This window comes from Malaclemys terrapin, chromosome 13 (assembly GCF_027887155.1).
Source record: "Malaclemys terrapin pileata isolate rMalTer1 chromosome 13, rMalTer1.hap1, whole genome shotgun sequence".
NCBI classification, from domain to species: domain Eukaryota; kingdom Metazoa; phylum Chordata; order Testudines; family Emydidae; genus Malaclemys; species Malaclemys terrapin.
Window position 1 is genome coordinate 40,219,702 of NC_071517.1, and position 19,255 is coordinate 40,238,956.

The 19,255-nt window shown below is 50.7% G+C and overlaps 2 protein-coding genes across 3 annotated transcripts in view; both read right to left on the reverse strand.

Annotated features, from left to right (window-relative positions):
- LOC128847462 (zinc finger protein 345-like) overlaps positions 1–19,255 on the reverse strand; it is a 430,467-nt gene that overhangs the window by 390,723 nt on the left and 20,489 nt on the right. The gene's annotated exons all lie outside the window — the stretch shown is intronic.
- Positions 1,959–11,581, reverse strand: LOC128847472 (zinc finger protein RFP-like). 2 transcript variants are annotated; one of them, XM_054046922.1, is made up of 7 exons: positions 11,138–11,581; positions 8,600–8,695; positions 7,769–7,999; positions 7,108–7,130; positions 6,270–6,385; positions 4,600–4,659; positions 1,959–3,649 (listed from the first exon to the last, which is right to left on the reverse strand). In XM_054046922.1, the coding sequence occupies exons 1-7, from the start codon at positions 11,552–11,554 to the stop codon at positions 2,961–2,963; spliced, it is 1,632 nt and encodes a 543-aa protein (XP_053902897.1). In that variant the 5' UTR covers positions 11,555–11,581; the 3' UTR covers positions 1,959–2,960. The 2 variants fall into 2 exon arrangements, with proteins under 2 accessions (XP_053902897.1, XP_053902896.1); XM_054046921.1 differs by lacking the exon at positions 4,600–4,659 and having other exon boundaries at positions 11,138–11,574.

The following is a 19,255-nucleotide window of genomic DNA, read 5'->3' on the forward strand; positions in this document are numbered from 1 at the left end:
TCTTATCAACCTGTCTGTACTGAGCTATCTTGATTATCACTTCAAAAGTTTTTTTTCTGTTACTTAATTGGCCTCTCAGAGTTGGTAAGACAACTCTCACCTGTTCATGCTCTCTGTATGTGTGTATATATATCTCCTCAATATATGTTCCACTCTATATGCATCCGAAGACGTGGGCTGTAGTCCACAAAAGCTTATGCTCTACTAAATTTGTTAGTCTCTAAGGTGCCACAAGTACTCCTGTTCTTTTTGCGGATACAGACTAACATGGCTGCTATTCAGAAATCTATTGTGTCTATGTTAAGTAGATTAGAGGAATATTGAAGGCCTGGGTCTCAATGTAAATTGTCTTGGTTATTGATTGTAAAACTTAGCAGGGTTTAATTTGCAATGTCTTTTTGCTCAATATAAAATACTGCTGTTTGTATTCTCAGTCTGTTTGTGTGAATGAGGAATGTATGCATCAGAAAAAGGTAAGGTGTGAAGGCCATTATTATAGCCAGAGTCAAGGAAGAAGGAGTGAAGAAACTTATAGGACATCAAAGAATCATCAACACGCATCCATAATGAAGGGCAGATTGACGACCCTGAGGTAAAGGCTGGCACCCCTAAAGACAATTGATTAAATCGGAACAAAGAACAGGATGACCCTCTCGGAGGTGTATTGGAATGTTTATACCAATTAAGAAGTAACCGGTCACAAAGTGACACAGCAAAATCCATAGGCTTCAACAGAGAAGAATACCTATAAGAACAGAATGCTTTGCCATAGGACTTTGGGTTCGTCTTGCCACACTCCAGGAGCATCGGATCGCGACCGATAGAACCCCGCTCCCCTCTGCGACCAATCTGGCTGGCCACTAGATTGATCCAGACTCTAGACTGGTAGCTATAAACATCACTGCAGGACTGTGTGTGTGTGTGTGTGTGTGTGTGTCTAAAGCATATGCTAACTGTGGTATTCTCAATAAACGCTGTGTGTATTTACCTTCCTCTATAAAGATCCCGTGTGCTTTGTATGAGCATAACAGCTGGTCAGGGAAAGCCACTGGCAGGCCGCAGATGCTTTGTTTACCTGAGCGTCCACAGGCCCCGCTGTTCACAGCACCCAGTGGCCACTGTTTGCTGTTCCCCTTCCCCTGACCAGCCATGACCCAGACTTTGAACACCCCTGCTTTAGGCTGCATGACGGGAAAACGGAACCTGGGTCTCCCACATGCCAGCTGAGTGCTCTAACCATGGGGGTAAACGTTATACGCTGGTTGACATCACCAAAACCACATTCTCCTTCCCCCCACCCCTCACATTTTGTGTGGAGCAAGGCAGGTGCCTACCTCATTCCAGCAAGAAACGCCTTAGGAGCCTGAGTCACCTGATGTCAGGCACTGGGTTCCCATCTGTGGGTTGCTAAGTAGAGACACATGCCCCTCTGTGGCCCTGATTTAGGAACCTGTCTGTGAGAGGGGACAGGACTTAGACACCCCTCCCTTGTTGGCATCTCCCATTGACTAGCTTAGATGGCTCCTCCCTCCCCACTGAGCTGCCTTTTGTGAATCACACTCTAAGTTGCCTGTGATGCCCTCGCACTGTGTAGGGAGTTCAGGCCCCAACTCAGGTTTGCAAAATTGCCGACTGTGATTTTCTAGTTGCCTACAAGTTAGGCCCTGCCATGATGCTCAGCATTGCAACACCCAAGTCTCTTCATGGATTGCACCCTGTGTAACCAGTCAGCTCTCCACAGAGCACAGCTGAGCAATTCCTGATTGGCATGGGTGTGTACAGGACAGAGACAGAGCACAGGCTGGATAGTGACATATCCCAGTAAAACCCCAAACTCTCCTCCTAGAGGCGTGATATTTTCTGTGGGTGCTGGGGAGTCACAACCAAGTCAGGAAGCAAATCCCATGATGCTGCACCCAGCACCTGCAGCTGGGACAGTAAAGTGGAACAGGCAAGAATTGTTTGTAATGTTTTATTTACAGAATTTGGGTTGCCAACTTTCTCACCGAACACCCTTGTCCAAACCCAGAGCTGAGAAGGAGCCTTAACAACCACAGCATGGAAAGGAGATCCCCAGCTACCGAGAATAGTTTTCTTAATGGCACAAGAACTGTACAGTTGCTCAGGAACTAATATAGGGAATTGATAAGTTACAGTCGCTCTCTTTCAGTAACATGTAATAAATCCCTCTGTCCCTCTCATATTCCTTTTCCTTCTCCGTTTTCTTTCATCCCACCATTTTCTACTCAGCATTTTTGTAGCCCTCACTTCCCACCCCTGTTTATTTTCCTCTCCCACTCTGCTCTCCTCCCTCCCACAGATCATCCCCCATGGCTGCTCCATTCCTTTCTCTGCTTTTACCCTTTCCCCTCTTGCTGAATGGCTGGTTCCCCTGCCAGGGATATTTTCCTGTCACTTTTCTCAATTCTATTTTCCACCATTTCTCCTGGACTCTCCCTTGATTCTTGTTTCATTTTCATTCACATTTTTCTTCTTGCTTCTTCTAATTCCCTCTGGGTAAACCCACCCTGTCCCTGCCTCTCCCAGTGCTGCCAGTCTCAGGAGTTAAAAAAAAAAAAACATGAGATTATTAACCTTAAAAAAAATCCTCATTGTGTCACAGTTTTTTTTGTCAAACTACACCCATCTCACCTTCCCCCCGCCCTTTGTGACAATTACAGGGTTACCAGCTATCCTGTAGTTACAGGGGAAGGTGACTTGGGCCCCTGCGGCAGGAGCTCTGGCTGGGAGACCCCATGAGATCTAATCCCACAGATCTGTAGAAAACGCTCCCTGCTGCTGTGGAGCTTCCAGATTCTCCCCAAACCCTGATTCATTAATTCTGTGTCTCTGCCACCCCCATCTCTGCCTGTCCCCAGCCTGGCTGTTAGTGCTATTCCTTTCTGAGCCCCCACATCTGTCCCTCAGGGCCCCTCTGCCCCTCCTGCAACCCCAGGGGTTCATGCCCCCTCCTGCTTCCATCCCTGGTGCTGCAGGGAAGGGGAGGGGCTTCCACAGGTCATAGAGATGAGGAGCCAGGGACTGGGTAGACAGGAGTCCTCCAAGACCATAGAGACTAGGGTGTGTGAGGCTAGAGAGGCAGATTTCTGGTTCCTCCCTCTGCTGCGTGTCTCAGGGACACAGGCTGAGCTGGGATCCCCCCCCCCCACCCAGAGCCAGGGTCGGATTCTCTCCCCAGGGACGGAGCCTGGCGGGAAAGTGAAGATCGGGGCCTCGTCACCAGCATCGATAAATGTCACCTGCCCCCGGTCACAGTCCAGACAAACCCGGATCCTGCTGGGGACCCGGCTCAGGGGCAGGGGGGTCACCGGGGAGGTGAGAGCCTGGAACTGACCCTCCCATCGCTCCACAGCCCAGATCCCCCCCTCAGGGCTAAGGCTGATCCCTCCCTTCCTCCCCACAGACTCTCTGGCCACCCCCACAGCCCAGAGTTCCCCATCACCCACCTCCACCTCCCACCAATGTCTCCCCGAGGTGAATCCCTCACAGCCCAGCACACAGCGCTCAGTGTCAAATCTCTCAGGGTTGTTGGGCAGTTGCTGCCGTGTGTCTCCCCATCTCACACTTTTCCGATCCTCAGACAGGATGAGTTTGGGATGAGCCGTGTCTTGATCCAGAGTCACATTTGCTGGAGAGAGAGAATCAGAGCGTTAGGGGCAGAGCTCAGCCCTGTGGGAGGCTGGGACCATTTCTCGCACTCCCCAGAAGCCCGGTCCTGGCTGGGACAGGCCTGGATCCCAGGGAGCTGCCTCTGTCCTGGGCACCTGAGACTGAGCAGAGATGTCACTGCAGTTCCTCACTCTGTGTAATGGGACCCACTTCATTAGTTTTTCATTTCGTTGCTGAGGAATCAGCTCCCTGTTCCCTCTGCTGGGGCTGCTCCATTCCCAGCATCAGAGACACAGCCAGGAAGTGAGGAGGAAGCAGAGGAGGCAGGCACCAGCTTTGAACCCCAGAGGGAAGCTCCCTCCTCTAAATACAGCCTGCACTCCCCGGCCAGAGTAGGAAGAGCCAATTAAGACCAGAGAGTAGGGAATGGCATTGGGTGGGGCAGCCTCCACTCCCAGGCTGGGGAACAGAGAGGAAGGTGCAGCATTGGGGAAGAGCTGCTTAAGAGCAGAGTAGGAGGGGGCATTGGGTGGGGTAGCCCCATCCGCAGTCTAGAGAGAAGAGAGGAGCTGACAGTCTCACAGGGAGAGTGTCTCCCCAATCCAGGAAGCAGCTCCAGTGGGAGAGCCCAGCCCTGCCCAGAGGAAAGGCCGGATGTTGGAGAAGAGTGATGGGGAGACCCCCTGCACCGGGATAAAGCAGAGGGATGTGTCAGCCCTCAGGGCAGAGAGCTCTGTTCACAGGCTGCTCACGGAGAGTTTTTCTGTTCAGCAGCGTGGGCATGAACTCAGCACTAAGGTTGGTGTCAGGAGTGTTTGTGTGACTTCAGCGTGGGAGCCCCTCACTGTGCAGTGTGTTGTTTTTAGGGCTGTGTGTGTCGTGGTTGATGTCGGTTTGGTTGGTAACTAGCTACAATCTCGTGAAGACATTTTCTGATAAGTTAAAGACAATCTCCAGGTGCAAACTAACCCTGTCTGAATGCTCCTAGGGATCCTCCTCTTTTTGTCTCTAGTGCAGACGGCAGAGTGTCTGGAGGGGGGAAGGAGAAAGGAGACGAGATTTCAGGCTTTCATATTTATAACTCTCAACTCCTAGAACTGTATTTTAATTATGACAGAGAAACACACCGAGAAACACTCAAATATTTAATATAAAAAGGTCTGAAACCGTCTCTTTCCTCTCTCATTCAGGCATCTCCCAGCAATGGAACCAACATCCCTGCAGCCTCACAACCATCCCAGGACAGACAGTCTGTCAGTGAGATCACCTCCTCATCCCCTCCCACCCTTCAAACTTCAGTTGGTTTGTCTCATTCACTTACTGCCTTTTGTTGTAACCTAGACCCAGAGCCTGCAAAGACTTTGGTATAAAAGTAACTTTATCCACTTCGGTCCCTCTGACTCTAATGGGATATTGAGAGTTTGCTAAATCCTGGCTCTAATTGTGAGCTGTTGGGTCTGTTTACTCAGCATCTCTACAGAGTGCGGCATGACAGGGCCTTGTCCTCCGTAGGCAGACATAGAAATAATAGTAAAACCATTTTATAATTGTGGAAATTGCAGTGGGGGAAGGTTGATTCAATGGGACAGATTCACCCCGTACCAGCAGGAGAGGGGTCACTCTGCTATTCAGTGGCTGCAGGGGCCGGTGCAGACCTTGGCACAGGCTGAGGAAGTTCTGAAGCCAGCCAGAGTTACATCCCGATGACAATGGCCTCCGTGTGTCTTGCCCAGTGTGCAGAGTGTCAGAGGCCCAGCTTTACACTGCCCACATCCCTCTGTCCCTCGTCCACCCCCTCCCTCTTCCTCCCACCCTCACCCCCCCCACCCCATTCCCAGCCCTCTCAGGAACACGCCTTGTGCCTGCAGCTGACGGGAAGGAGGCACCAGAGGCTCCTGTGCTGAAGAGATCCCTGACCATGGGGGAGGGGCTTTCCCCTTCCCTAAAGCCCATTTGGCCCAGATTAGCTGCATACAGGACCTGAGTCCAGTGATGGGCTCTGTCTACCTTTGAGAAATGTACCCCATGACTGGTGATGGGGCAGTAGATGGGGAGGGCTCTGAGTTATAGAGAATTCTTGGCCGCGTGTCTCACTGTTGGGTCTTGCCAAAATGCTCGGCATTCAACTGACCACCATATTCGGGGTCGGAAGGAATTTCCCCTAAGTTAGATTGGCAAAGGATCTGGGGGGTTTCTGCCTCCCTTTGCAGTGTCGGGCATGGGTCACTTGCAGATTTAAGCTAGTGTCTATGGTGGATTATCTGTAACCTGAAGTCTTTAAATCATGATTTGAGGACTCCAGTAACTCAGCCAGAGGTTGAGGTCTATTGCAGGAGTGGGTGGGTGAGGTTCTGTGGCCTGCAATATGCAGGAGGTCAGACTGGATGATCATGATGGTCCCTTTTGGCCTTAAAGTCTTTCTTTCTTTAACAGTAATTGTCATGGCACGGCATGGTTTTTGGTAGAAATAAAGGTTTGAATTAATCAACCTGAGTGACTTGGACCCCAAGTGCGTGACATTCTCACCCAACAATTAAATGGAAGCATCATCTAATTGTGAACCAATTGGCCAGAGCCACTGGCCTCCCTCAGTCTCAGAGGCTCATCCCAATTTCCGTTCCTAGATCCCTTCTAGGTACCTTTGAATTTCCCCAGAGTCTCCAATAGCGCAGTCGTTTTCCAGGAGAAACCACTGACTTGCTCTTCCAGTTCAGGAGAAATCTCCTCTGGCTGCTGGAACTTCCCCTTCTCACACCTGGAGAGAAACAGTTTCACATGATTATATTTCATTGTGTGACTCATTATAAGTTCTGGTTAGGGAGTCACTGCTCTAATGGGCCTGGAGTTAGAATTCCTTAACTTCTCCCAGCCTCAGAGCAGGTGCAGCACAGCCCATGGCCGTGCAACCTTCCCTTCAAAGGACTCATTAATATTCTTCAACTCTGGACTGGAGAGACCAGCTCTGGGATAAAAGGAAAATTGAGTCTCCATGGCCAATTCACTCCTTGGCCTCCATGATCTGAGGGACAGGAAGTTCCTGGGTGAAGTGCTCTGCCCTCTAGGAACTAGACTGAGACACCAACTCCCCCGTCCCCAGCTCATTCCACACAGGCCTCCAAACAGTCCTCAGGTGGGAAAGACTCTTGATCGCTGCTGCCCTGGACTGAATAGTGACCAGTGCCCCAGCAGTGATAGGCCCATATTCCATCCCCGCAATCCCGAGGCAGCCAGTCCCCCAGGGAGCTCACATATCTAGGAAATACTTGGTCAGTCTTTCCCACTACATGGAGAATTCCAGATTCTTCTATAGAAGGGTGAGAACCTCAGAATGAAGTTGATCAGAGAGATTTGTATCCAACATGTGACCTTCCCCACACATTTTGCTGTAGAGCCCTGGGGAGATGCAGTGCTAACATCACCACCAAGCCCTTTCCCAGCGTTGTGAAGTGTGAGGGGAAGTAAGAGAGAGACACGTACCTGCTCAAGGTGCTTTTAATATCCTAGAAGAGAGAGAGACAAAAGAATTTCAGTCCTCTCTGACACACACACAGGAATTCAGGAAAGAGATTTTGCAAATATGGTGAAGCGAGGCCCTGCCCTGGCCCCAGGGCCATGGATTCCCTGAGCTAATGGGGCTTTTCCATCTCTCATATCTCTGTGTCTGTGACTCTGCAAAGAATAATATTCAGTCACATGTCAGCAATGCACACGCTGAGTTACATAGAGATCGCCGACTGCTGGACTCCAGTGCTTATGATTCAGGAGCCCTCCCTTTCCTGTGTGTTTCTGGCATGTTTCTAATGACAGGTGCTGGTTTCCAATTGTCCCTGGGGGTGCTCAACCCTATGCCGCACCCCCACTCCAAACCTTCCCCCAATGCCATACCCCTGCCCAATTATTCCCGCTCCCACTCCACCCACAGTCTGTCTCTTCCCCGCCTCCTCTTGTAAGCACACTCCCTCCCCGCTCCTCCCCCTCCCTCCCAGCCTCTCCTGCACACAGTGGAACAACTTATTGTAGCAGGCAGGTGGTGCTGGAGGGAGGGGGAGGAGTTGATCGGCAGGGAAGCCAGCTCCTCCCTCAGTGTCACCTACTGGTTGCCCTGGAGAGCCCACCTATGTTTCTCATTCAGTCTCACCTGCAGGAATTCACTTGCTGGTTTCTGACACTTCCCCTCCAGCTCACTGATCAGCTCACTGAGACGGGAAACCTGCTCGGAGAGTTGACTGACATTTTCATTCTGGATCCTCACAATTTCTTCATCCAGCTTCTCCAGCTGGGCCAGCAGGAGTCGCTCTTGTTCCTCCAGGAACTGCTGCAGTTGGTGAAATTCAGACGCAATCTTCTGCCTCTCGGTTTGTGTTTGTTTCTGTATGAAAATAGGGCAAGGGCTGGTCAGGGACATAGGGATGGAGCCCGGGGTCCTTTCATGGAGAGCTGAGTGGGGACGAAGCTGAATTTCTTTGAAAATCCTAAGATTTCTGACATTTGACTTTACCCTGTGCGTAGTAGGCAGGGGATTCTCTTGCACCTTCCCCTTTGGCCTCTGTATCTCTCTGAAAGGGATGTTTCCATGCCTCTCATGGTCAGCAAATTCTGTTATTTATGGTCTCTGGAAATTCAGACCCAGAGCAGCAGGAGGCAGGACTCAGCACTGTACTGACAGAGACACCAGTGGTGTTAAAAGAAATAAACATTTAAAAAATGCACAAAATGACCAGGCACAGCGGACAGAACTTCACGGGGACATTCAGTTCACCTGGGGAGGATTTCTGGGTAAACCACAAGGGCTAGACATTAACTCATCAACTGCAATGGAAGCTTATGGCTTGTCTACACATGAACCTAACCCAGCAATCCATGATCATGGAGAAACACACACAAGACCATGTTCACCAAGGCCACAGAGGAGTCTGCCTCCAAACAGACTTCCCAATGCCACCGCCGGTTCAGAACAACAGGCACCTACCAGATACTCCCGGCTCTTCCCCTCTGCAGTCGCTTTCAATCCCAGCAGCTTTTCTCTCTCTTCCCTCAGAGTCTTCAAATGGGCCTGGATTCTTTCCTGAAGAAACAGAAATGATTTGGGAGGTTTCATCGGGATAGTTGAGAGGTACTTGGAAGTGGGTGTTTTTCCACCCAAAACCCAAGATGACTGTGGTTCTAATTGCTTTGTGACATCAGGGCCACCAAGGAGATAAAATCTTACTAATGGAGACTGGAAGTGTGTCACATTCAGACTTGTTATCAATTCAGGTTCAGTCTTTTTAGTAATTAGAAATCTCAATTATAACCAAGCTTTACTGGTATTTGTGAACTGATTAGTGGTACAGAGCGTAACAGAACACCAGAGTCACATGGGGGTGAATCAATAAACTTGTTTTGTAGAACATTTAACGAACCAAGTGATACAAATCCCAGAAGCCACCAGGGTTTAAATATGGGCTGGGATTTCAGCCCTGAAGCCCTGGGGACTGCACTGGTTGGGCAGAGCTGGTTTAAGCACCAGGGCAAACCATATGAGACGTCAGGAGGCCATTCGTCTGGTTGGAAGCTGCAAAGTCCAGTTTTGTGGAGCACTATCCCTATCCGGTAGGGACTCGGCACTGGATGTGGCTTTGTCTGGTGCAGAAGTGAGAGGAGACTGAGGATGTAGGAGGACACCCATGAGGATGGGGGCAGGGCTGGGGTGGCACCTTCATGCAGAATGATGCAGGTGGGTGGCACACTGAAAAAAGCAGTGGGGGGGTCCCACGCAGGATGGCTGCTACTGGTGAGGACGGGGCCCATGCAGGCAGGCGTGGCCATGTCCTATGTTCTGGGGAATCCTCGGTGACCTCCCTAATTAGACATGATGCAGATTTGCATGAAGAATGGATTGGGGTTTTCCCCAGTGCTGTCCTAAACCCTTTCCATGGCAATGCCCCCTGGGCAGATGTCCCACGGTTCCATTCCCTGGTGAAGATCCCAGAAGCAGTGCATTCTGGGAGATTTCAAAAGGCTGCCTGGTGGGACTAATGGAACCACTTTGGCTGGTCCTTGCCCACGTACACAACAGAACAGGTCAGACTGGCACCATTCAACTCTAGTCTGTGCTTAGTTTTGCTACAACCCAGTGTAATCCCAGTGGTACTTGGCATGGACCTGAGCTGCCTGGAGCTCTTTTGTGTGAGGACTGAAGGTGCTCGGGGTCCCACACAGTGTTTAGCCCAGTGATCTCCTCTAGTGCAGGCCGGCAGCATCTGAATTTAATCCATCATGGAGCAACACGGGAGTTTAGAATCCCAGTGAGAAACCTCCTCTCCCTGTTGGGTCTGGGACCTTTATCAAGGCATCTTTGCCTCCTAATGGACACCCTTCATCACTGGGTGGGGTGATGCGAAGATGGCAGCATGGCAAAGTGATTTGGGTTTTGGTCTGGGGAGAACTGGGTTCTATATTAAGCTCTGTCACTGACTGCTGGGTGACTGTGGGCAACTCGCTGCCTTGCTTTGTGCCTCAGTTTCCCTTCCCACCTTCTGTCTAGTTAGACCAGTGGTCACCTACCAGTCGATGCTGGAGACTTTCCCTGTCGATCGCAATCTCCGGTGGCACAGCGGGGTTGCCTGCCTGCCCCAGCCACACGGCGCTACTTGCACTGCCTGCAGTCACCGCTCCCGCAGCTCCCATTGGCCGGGAATGGGGAACTGTGGCCAGTGAGAGCTGCGGGAGCGGTGCCTGCAGAGAGGGGCAGCACACAGAGCCACATGCCTATCCCGGGGCCACAGGGGCATGTTGGCCCCTTCCAGGAGTGGTGAATGGCTGGGGCAGGCAGGGAGCCTGCGTTAGCCCCACTGCACCACTGACTGGGGGCCTCCCGAGGTAAGTCAGTGCTGCCCAGCTGGAGCCAAACCCCATATCCCCCCTTCACGCAACACCCCACACCACCTCCTGCATCCCAGGCCCCCTCCTGCAACCTAACCCCCTGCCCTCCTCCCAGGGCCAGCACCCATACCCATTCCTGCACCCCAACAGACTGCCCCAGCCTGGAACCCCCTCCTGCACCCAAACTCCCTCCCAGAGCTTGCACCCATCACCCCCTCCTGCACCCCAACATCCTGAGCAAGGCTCCGTGCAGAGCCCCCTCCCACATGCAAACCTCTTGTCCTTAGCCAAGAGTCTGCCCCCACACCTGAACCCCAACCTCCTGCCCCAGACCGGTGAAAGTGAGTGAGGGTTGGGGAGAGCGAGAAATGGAGAGAGGGGGGTATGGAGTGAGTGGGGCTTCGGGGGTGGGGAATGGGAGAGGCCTTGGGGAAGGGGTGGGGTAGATCCTACTTTCAAGACCTGATATTTTGCCTCTGTTATCACACTGCCAGATCATTAATTTTGTTATATCATCTCCTGTACAATGAAGACTTTACAGAGCTGAATGATGAGTCACACCCATGACAGGTAACTTTCAGTGCAATTAGCCTATCATTAAAACCCAAAAGTTAACCCATTCAATCTGACAGCAATTCCCTACCTTGTACTCCTGGGCAGCTTCCTGTATGGGAATCACAGTGTGAGAGCGATGAGCCCGGGATCTGTCACACACCACACAGATGGGGGTTTGATCCTCTTCACAGAACAGTTTCAGAGTCTCCTGGTGTTCCCCACACACCCCATCCCCTCCTGCTGCCTTTGCTGCCTGTAAACTCAGCCGCTTGGCGATTTCTATGACATTTGCCAGCTGCCTGTTGGGCCTGAGGTTTCTCTGTTGCACAGTTTCTCTGCACTGAGGGCAGGAGGCGGCTGTATCGAATCCCTCCCAGCACTGGCTGATGCAGGCTCGGCAGAAATTGTGCCCACACTCCAGAGTGACAGGTTCTGTGAAATACTCCAGACAGACGGGACATGTAGCTTCCTCCTGGAGACTTTCCACGGGGTTCTCTGCAGCCATGGCTCCCTCTGGGCAGTGGATCAGGGTTAGTTTCAATTTCCTGAATTCACACTATGCCCCGCCTGCAGCAGTAAGGGGGTGTTTCCTTGCTTGAAAATGACTCCTGCTGTTTCCTGAGCAGGAACCACACAGCAAATTTCACCCCTGGAGGCTTTAGTGAAAAAATTTACAATCACACTTGTGACAGGGAACTTTCAGTGAAATTAGCCTGTAATTAAAATCCCAAAGGGCTCCCGGCCTCCCGTCAGCCCCTGTGCTGGTGTGGAGGGTCACTGGGGCATCCCCCTGTGAGGATGAGCCTGGAGGAGTAGGAACTGTGTTTCAGGAGTAATAGTCAGACTGGGCAGAATTTTTTTATAATATATAATTGTGACAGATAATGTTTATTTTAAGCAATTTTTATATTTTATTGATTAAACTTTCAGAGTTGCACAACAATCTGGGTTTTAAGCATTTCATTCCAATTTAAAGTGTCAGGGTTGTGGGAAATTATGGAGGGATCAGAAAATATTTTGGTCAGACCAGAACTATTTAATGACACTAGACACTGAGATTCAAAAAGTTGAAGCTTTATAATGTTTAAAATTGTCTGTGAGCAGGTAAGTCTCCTCCCTTCCCCAGCAGCTCCCCCAGGGCTATAACCCAGTGCCTCCCCCACCCCCATAGGGACAGAGGCTGAAAGTCCATCTGATGGCAGCTCAGGGGCCTGTGGAATGTGCTGGGATCTCAGCCTGGGCCCTAGTGGGGCAGGTGACCGTGTAACACAACCACACCCAGCAAGCCCTGCACCCATTTCCTCCCTGTTTGTCAGTCCCAGCAGAGAGACCAGGGACTGCAGGGAGATCAAGCTCCTGTCCCCCAGGTGAGGGCTGGGGCCCAATGGCCGAGGGCAGCTGGTGTGAGGGGAGCTCGCATTAGGGGATGCAGGGCACATGGTGTGGGATAAACAGAGACCTCTCAGGCCACTTGCCCATTGCGGCTGCAGGAGGGGATGTGGGGACAGACTGAGGAGGCCTGGGGCAGTCTGGGAAGGCGCCATCGGGGACAAGGAGAGGGAATTCAGCTGTGGTGGGGGAGCCGTGCTGCGCAGAGATGCTGCTGCGGATGCAGCTAGTTACCCGAGTCCAGTGTTGCAGCAGTTTAACAAGGTGGTTAATAGAGAGGTTGCGGCTCAGCCAAGTATAAGAGGTGCAGCTTCACCCTGGCCACACCCCTCTATCCCTTTCCGTCCCTTCCTCCTCCAGCCTGTCCGTGCCCCAACCCCACTCCCTCCCACCCCGCCCAGGAGCACTCCCTGTGCCTGCGGCTGCTGGGGAGGAGACACAAACAGCCGTGCTAGCCGGCACAGGAGCCAGAGCACAATGATGGGCTGGGTCCAAATGTCAAGGCTGTATTTGATTTAGGGTCCAAATTTGGGTCCTGACCTAAGTGCTTAGGGGCTGGTTCTCCAAGGGGCTGGGCACCCGCAGCGCCCACTGACTCCGGCTGCAGGTGTGAATGCAGGTGGAAAATGTGCCTGAAGTCCTGTATTTCAAGGAGATAAACCGAGACACCCACAATTAGGCCACTGTTGTAAATTTAGGCCTTACCGACTTGCCCATTAACAACAGGATGTGGGCTAAGTCTCATTGTAAGTCACTCTTTATACTTGGTCACTGCTCGGACCCATGATTGTAAGCAGCAGAGGTGCTGACCCCATAGGTGCTCCGGAGCTCAAACCCCTGTGGAAAAAATATAGGGGGAGCTCAGCACCCACCAGCCACAGCTGATCTGCGGGCTGCCAATGAGCTGTTTGGTGGCTAGGGGAGGTGCCTGAGGGAGGGCGGAGAGTAGCAAGCTGCAGATTGGCTATGGTTTCGGAGAGGGGTTGGAGCAGGGGCAGGAAGAGGCAGACAGAGGGCAAGGCCTTAGGGGAGGGGGTGGAGTGGGGTCAGGAAGAGGTGGAGTGAGAGCAGGGCCTCAGGTGAGTGGCATGGTGGGGGCGGGACCTGAGGGCAGAGCAGGGGTGGGACCTGAGGGCAGAGCAGGGGTGGAGCCCTCCAGGGAAAAATAAAAGTCAGTGACTATGGTAAGCAGAGACCTAGCAGTGAAAGGCCCATATTATATCCCAGTGTCTACAGGCTGCCAATCCCCCAGGGATGTAACGAGTTCATAATCTTTCCCCCGGGATGGGTAAATCCACCGTTTTGTTCACAGGGCGAGAACCTCAAGGTTAACTTGAACAAAGTGAAAGTAGCAGAAATGTGGCTCCTGTCCACACTGTGCTGAGGGGAGACGTAGCTTTCACCTGGTGTCTAACCCCTGCCCAGTCTCAAGAAGTATGAGAGGGTGTGAGAAGGAGCCACATGTCTGGTCTAGGTGCCTCTGATGTCCTAGAAGGGAAAACGAGAGAAAAGAATGCTCGGACTAATACGTCACACAATGGGATGGGGCTGTCGGAGTCTGGGATACAGGGCGACTGCTCTGTGCATGGTAAGTTTAGATCCTCTCCTATCCAACACCGCCCCGCTCCCTGCCCATTGATTGCCCCCCAGATCTCCCACCTCCTATGCACTCCCCTGCACCCTGACTTCCCCCCGGGACCCCTGCCCCTATCCAACCCCCCTGCTCCCTACCCACTGACCACCCTCTGGTACCCCCACCCCTTCCAGCCTTCCCCTACTCCCTGAATGCTCCCCGGAACCCCGAACCCCATCCAACCCCCCCTGCTCCTTGACCACACCCTGGAAGGGACCCCTGCCACCATCCAACTATCCAGATTTCATTTCTGGTTTTCATGTTGCAATTTTAGTTTTTCCAATTCCTGTTCCAAATTTTCATTTTCATATTCACAGGCATTATGCTTTTCTGTGAGCTTATTTATAGCCTGAGACATAGCACAGATGACTTGTGCTGCTGTTTGGACTTTCTTGGGAGAATTGCCCTGTTGATACCCCAACAACAAGTTGTCCAAACATTTCTTATGGAGTGTAGAGACTGCAGCAGTCACACATGGATCAGACCCCAAGCTTTTAAACACCTGTCTTAACAAGCACCCATTAACCATAGCCGGAGGCTTCGGGGCATCCCCCTTGTCCTCCAGAGTAAAACCGGCTTGCTTGCACTTGCAGAACATCATAGACTTGAAGATAGCACTAATTCAACTCCATGTGATTGTGTATTTCCCTCTCTCCCAATAATCTGATCCCAATCTGATCCCAATCTGATCCTATCCTCGTTTCCTGTCCACTGAGTCTAATATCTTAAGACAATATTTTATCTTATCCAACCAGTTTAGAAACAGTTAACTTATTCACTGACATGGTAACCATCCTCTGCTACCAAATGTTGAGATGGCTCTTTAACAGCTCACAGTTGGGCAGAATGTTTCTCGGTACCAATCAACAAGTCAGATTCAGTAGACTCCATGCACAACAGTTTATTTAAGAAAGAATTCCAGAAGCAGTATAAGGTTGTCTAATTCATGTCTCCCTAGTGAGCCTCAATTCCCCAAGCATAAACCCTCAATATTTATACTGGCCCCACACAGTATTCTGATTGGCTCGCAAAGCACGTATAGCTATCGATCTAGATGAGGATTTCTCTCTTTCATTGTCTTCTATTCACAGTCACCTGGGCTATCAAGGATTCCCCCGAGGCAGTGGTTTTCAAAGGACTCATATGCCTTGTGGACATTTTATTACTAATTTTCTCCTAATTAATACTTTGGAAGGGACTGCTGAAGGGGCACCCACCAGACATCACCCCACGTTTACACTCTCATCAATCATTCACTCAAGCTGTCAGCGCGATGCCTTCCAAAGGGGTCATTTTGCCCCAGGTCAGCTTGTGCCACGATCACTGATCTTGTGATTATACATTTTCTTTACCTAGTGAGCTGGCATATTGACTGACAAAGGTCAGGAACAGAACAGACACGCAGAATAAAAAATTTCCACAGTAACCATGTGATGCTCAGAAGGCCCTGCTCCCAGAATCCTCTAGCAAATTCAGACATGTCAAGCTGTACCACATTCATGTTCACCACATTAATTAATAACAAGTGCAGTAATTCATAATAATTCAGCACCGCCCCAACACCCCGGACAGTGAATCTCCTTGTTTCCCCCCACCCCCGTCTCAGCGCGAGGGAGCCGTGCTTCTGCTTTAATGGTTGTCAGTTCCCTGTCACCCCCAGCCTTTTACCTCCCCACATGAACTCATCAGGGCTCTGCCAGTCCTTACTTTGCCTTACAGATTAACACTAGGCGCAACCTCATCTCCAGCCCCTCTGACATGTCCTTCTGTAGTGTCCAGCCCCTCTCCACTGGACACTCAGAAATTCCCAGGTAAGCCGTCGGGACAACACCAGCTTATTTGATTCAACTGAGGATCAGCACCAATAGAACATCACAGCACTGAGATGTATATTTTAGTGAAAACAAACAAGAGTTTATTAGTTCAGATTGAAGAGATAGTGAGCGAAGCAATAAGACCAACAGGTTACATACCAAACACCAGGTGTAACAGGATTCAGATAGGCTGAGATTAACTTTTACAGGTAAAATCCATGGTTAAAGCATTCTCCCAGGGTCACCAGCCATCATTGATGAAATCCCCCTTTTCATGAATGCAAAGTGTGCTCTCCTTTTGATTTCCTGAAGGATTGCAGGGTGCTGTTCTTGTCCCCCAGTTGTAGTCCAGTAAACCGCTGAAGTGCCCCGCCCCCTACCATTGTGTGTTCTCTAGTGTGCTCTCTCTGTTAGTCCTATATGCCAGTTGCTCTCAGCCTTTCCCCACCACTGCGCCCCTCTCAGGAGTCTGATCTGTCTTGCCTACTTGGCTCACTTAAAAATGACTTGCTTCCAAAATCTGACAGAAAAATACAAAAGTGTCACAGCTACTATTAATGAAAAATTGCTGCCTTTCTCTTTTTTACCATATACTTTTATCAAAGAAATCAATTGGAACTAGGGATTTCAAATGATTAAAACAATTAATCCTGATTAATCACATGATTATTTGAACGGCTAAACAATAATAGAATACCATTTCTCTAAATATTTTTGGATGTTGTCTCCATTTTGAAATATATTATTTCAATCCCAACACAGAATACAAAGTGTACAATGCTCACTTTATTTTTTATTACAAGTATTTGCACTGTAACCCCCCCAAAAGAAATCGTATTTTTCAATTCCCCTATTACAAGTACTGTAGCCCAATCCCTTTATCATGAAAGTTGAAATTCCAATTGTAGAATGATGTAAAAAATACCTGAATTCAAAAATAAAACAATGTAAAATTTCAGAGCCTGTAAGTCCACTCAGTGCTACTTCTTCTTCTGCCAATCGCTCAGACAAACAAGTTTGTTTCCATTTGCAGGAGGTAATGCTGCAAGTGAGCAGAGGCAATCTTATGACACTGTTGCAGCCAGAGTCGCAAGATATTTACATGCCAGATGCGCTAAGGATTCCTCTGTCCCTTCATGTTTCAACCACCATTGCTTAGCCTCCCTTGCCCCGGCCTGCTATGCTCAGACCAGAGCTGATCATTCTTCAGCTTTTTAGCCTCTTCTAGGGCCTTTGGTGAAAAAATTTCATGTGCCAGTAGGGTTGCCAATTCTCCTGGATCAGACACCATTTGTGACAATGGCGTCTAGTCCGGGAGAGTTGGAAATCTTAACTATCAGGGAAATCCTCTCTGGCTGGCATTTCCCACGTGCCTGCCTCCTACCATAGGAGAGTCAATTGGCATTTATTTATTTTTTGAGCTTCTCCCACAGACATAGCTGCTATCGCCCATTGGGGTGGATTAATTAACTCTCTCACGGGTGCAGTACAGAAAACTGCTCCCTGTAGGTATGTGCTACTTATGGTGGACTGAGCATGCTCAGTAATATCTCCTGAAGCCACTGCCCTTACTAAGCATGGGATTGTGCTGACTGCTTTTTACAGGGGTTAAAAAGGGCCAAAGGGGACAAATCGGAGAAGGGGGGACAGCCAGGGTCTGAGTAGGGGGCAAAAATTGACTGGTCGGGAGGGGGGGCAGGCAGCTGACAAACACCTGTCAGGAATGGTCTAGATAATACTTAGTTCTGCCATGAGTGCAGGGAACAAGAAAAGAGTGCAGGGGACAAATTGTTATCTGTAGTCATTTGCTACACCAGAGAGCAGATTTTTTTTACAATAGCCATTTCTTATAAACCAGTTACAGATCAGCAACTGGTACAGGTAGCACATTCCTGCAGGGAAGTTTCCTATCTCCCATTGTGTGCAGAGGAGGGGGGAAGCCTACCCATGCTGCACTGGGGGCTGGGACAGCCACACCTGGGATGGGGTGTGGGGGGGAAGAAGTGGAGAGCTGAAAGAGGGCTGAAGAGGGGAAGGGTGTGTGTAGATAAGGTTGTATTGAGGGGGGATGAGGGATGGATCAGGGGTAGATGCAGTGGGCAAGGCAGGGTGCTGCAGAACAGATGGGGCAATGCAGGGGAATCAGGGAAGACTTATGAGGTGGATGGGAACAGGGCTACAAGAGAGGGAAACTCTAAGTGAGGGGGTCACTGCAAAGGAAAGAGGGGAAGTGGGGAGGGTAGTCTGTGAGAGCAAAAGCAGATTGGCTGGTGAAGGGAGGGAAAGATGGTAGGGGTCGGGGAGAAGAAGAGGGAAAGATACAATGGCAACTCCCCCACCCCATGGGGCAGAAGAGGGGGAGGGGCTGCCCCACCCAGCAGCCAGAGGGGAATTCTTTTACTGGAAATAGGGAAGCTTTGGGGGTTTGCGGAGGATTCTGCCTAAGGGCTCTGAAGCTACAAGGCAGGTGTCCAGATTAGGGATGAAAATAGCATGTAAAAAGTAACTGTTTCAACTATTAAAAATCTACTGGTTACATGTTAAGGAGTTCACAACATGGGGATCTGCCCAGCATCCTGACTGCCACCATGACTGGTTTAGCCCAGCAAAGCACAGGGGGAGAGACTGGAATTGCTCTGGGCCCAGTGGAACAGTTTTTAGAGTAGGGGTGCGGTGCCCCCCCTTATCCCTGTCTGCGCCCCCCACCCACTTGAGGTAGGGCTGGGAGCAGGGCTGTGGCTCCAGGAGGGAGGAGTCCAGATGCAGAGAGGGGTAACGGGTGCGAGGCTGGACGTGGAAGTTGATTAAGTCATCCCTGTTGTACTGGCGTTTCCCCCACCCCCCGGGGATGTCCCAGTCCATGGCCTGCACCCCGTGGAACCCTGGGGGAGGGCAGGGACAGAACTAGGTCAGCAGCCAGAAGTGCTCAAAGATCACGAGTTTACCACTCCCTGTCCCCCCAATCAGTTACAGAGATTACCAAGTTCGGAGGCTTTTTATTTGTCCTCTGGATTTGCACCTTTCCAGGGACACTGGGAAGAAAGGTCCTGTCACCTAGAGCCTGTGGGTGTGTGGCCACTGCCAGAGCACATGTCTGACCCGCAGCATCCCTGCAGCACAGCCAGGGCCTGGGCAGGAGGCCTGGGACATGGGAGGGACAGACTGTGAACTGCCCTGGCATTCCAGAGAAGCTGTTTGTGCTTCCCGCCCCCAACCACAGAGTGGGGTGAAGTGTTTTCCTTTCGCCTTTCCCATTGTTTCCTGATTTCTCTTATTAGCTGCTGTGTTGTAAATTGCATTTGTTCTGAACTATAGACAATGGCCAGGGAAGAGGTCAGGGAAGCCTCCGGAGCGGAGAAAGTACCTGGAG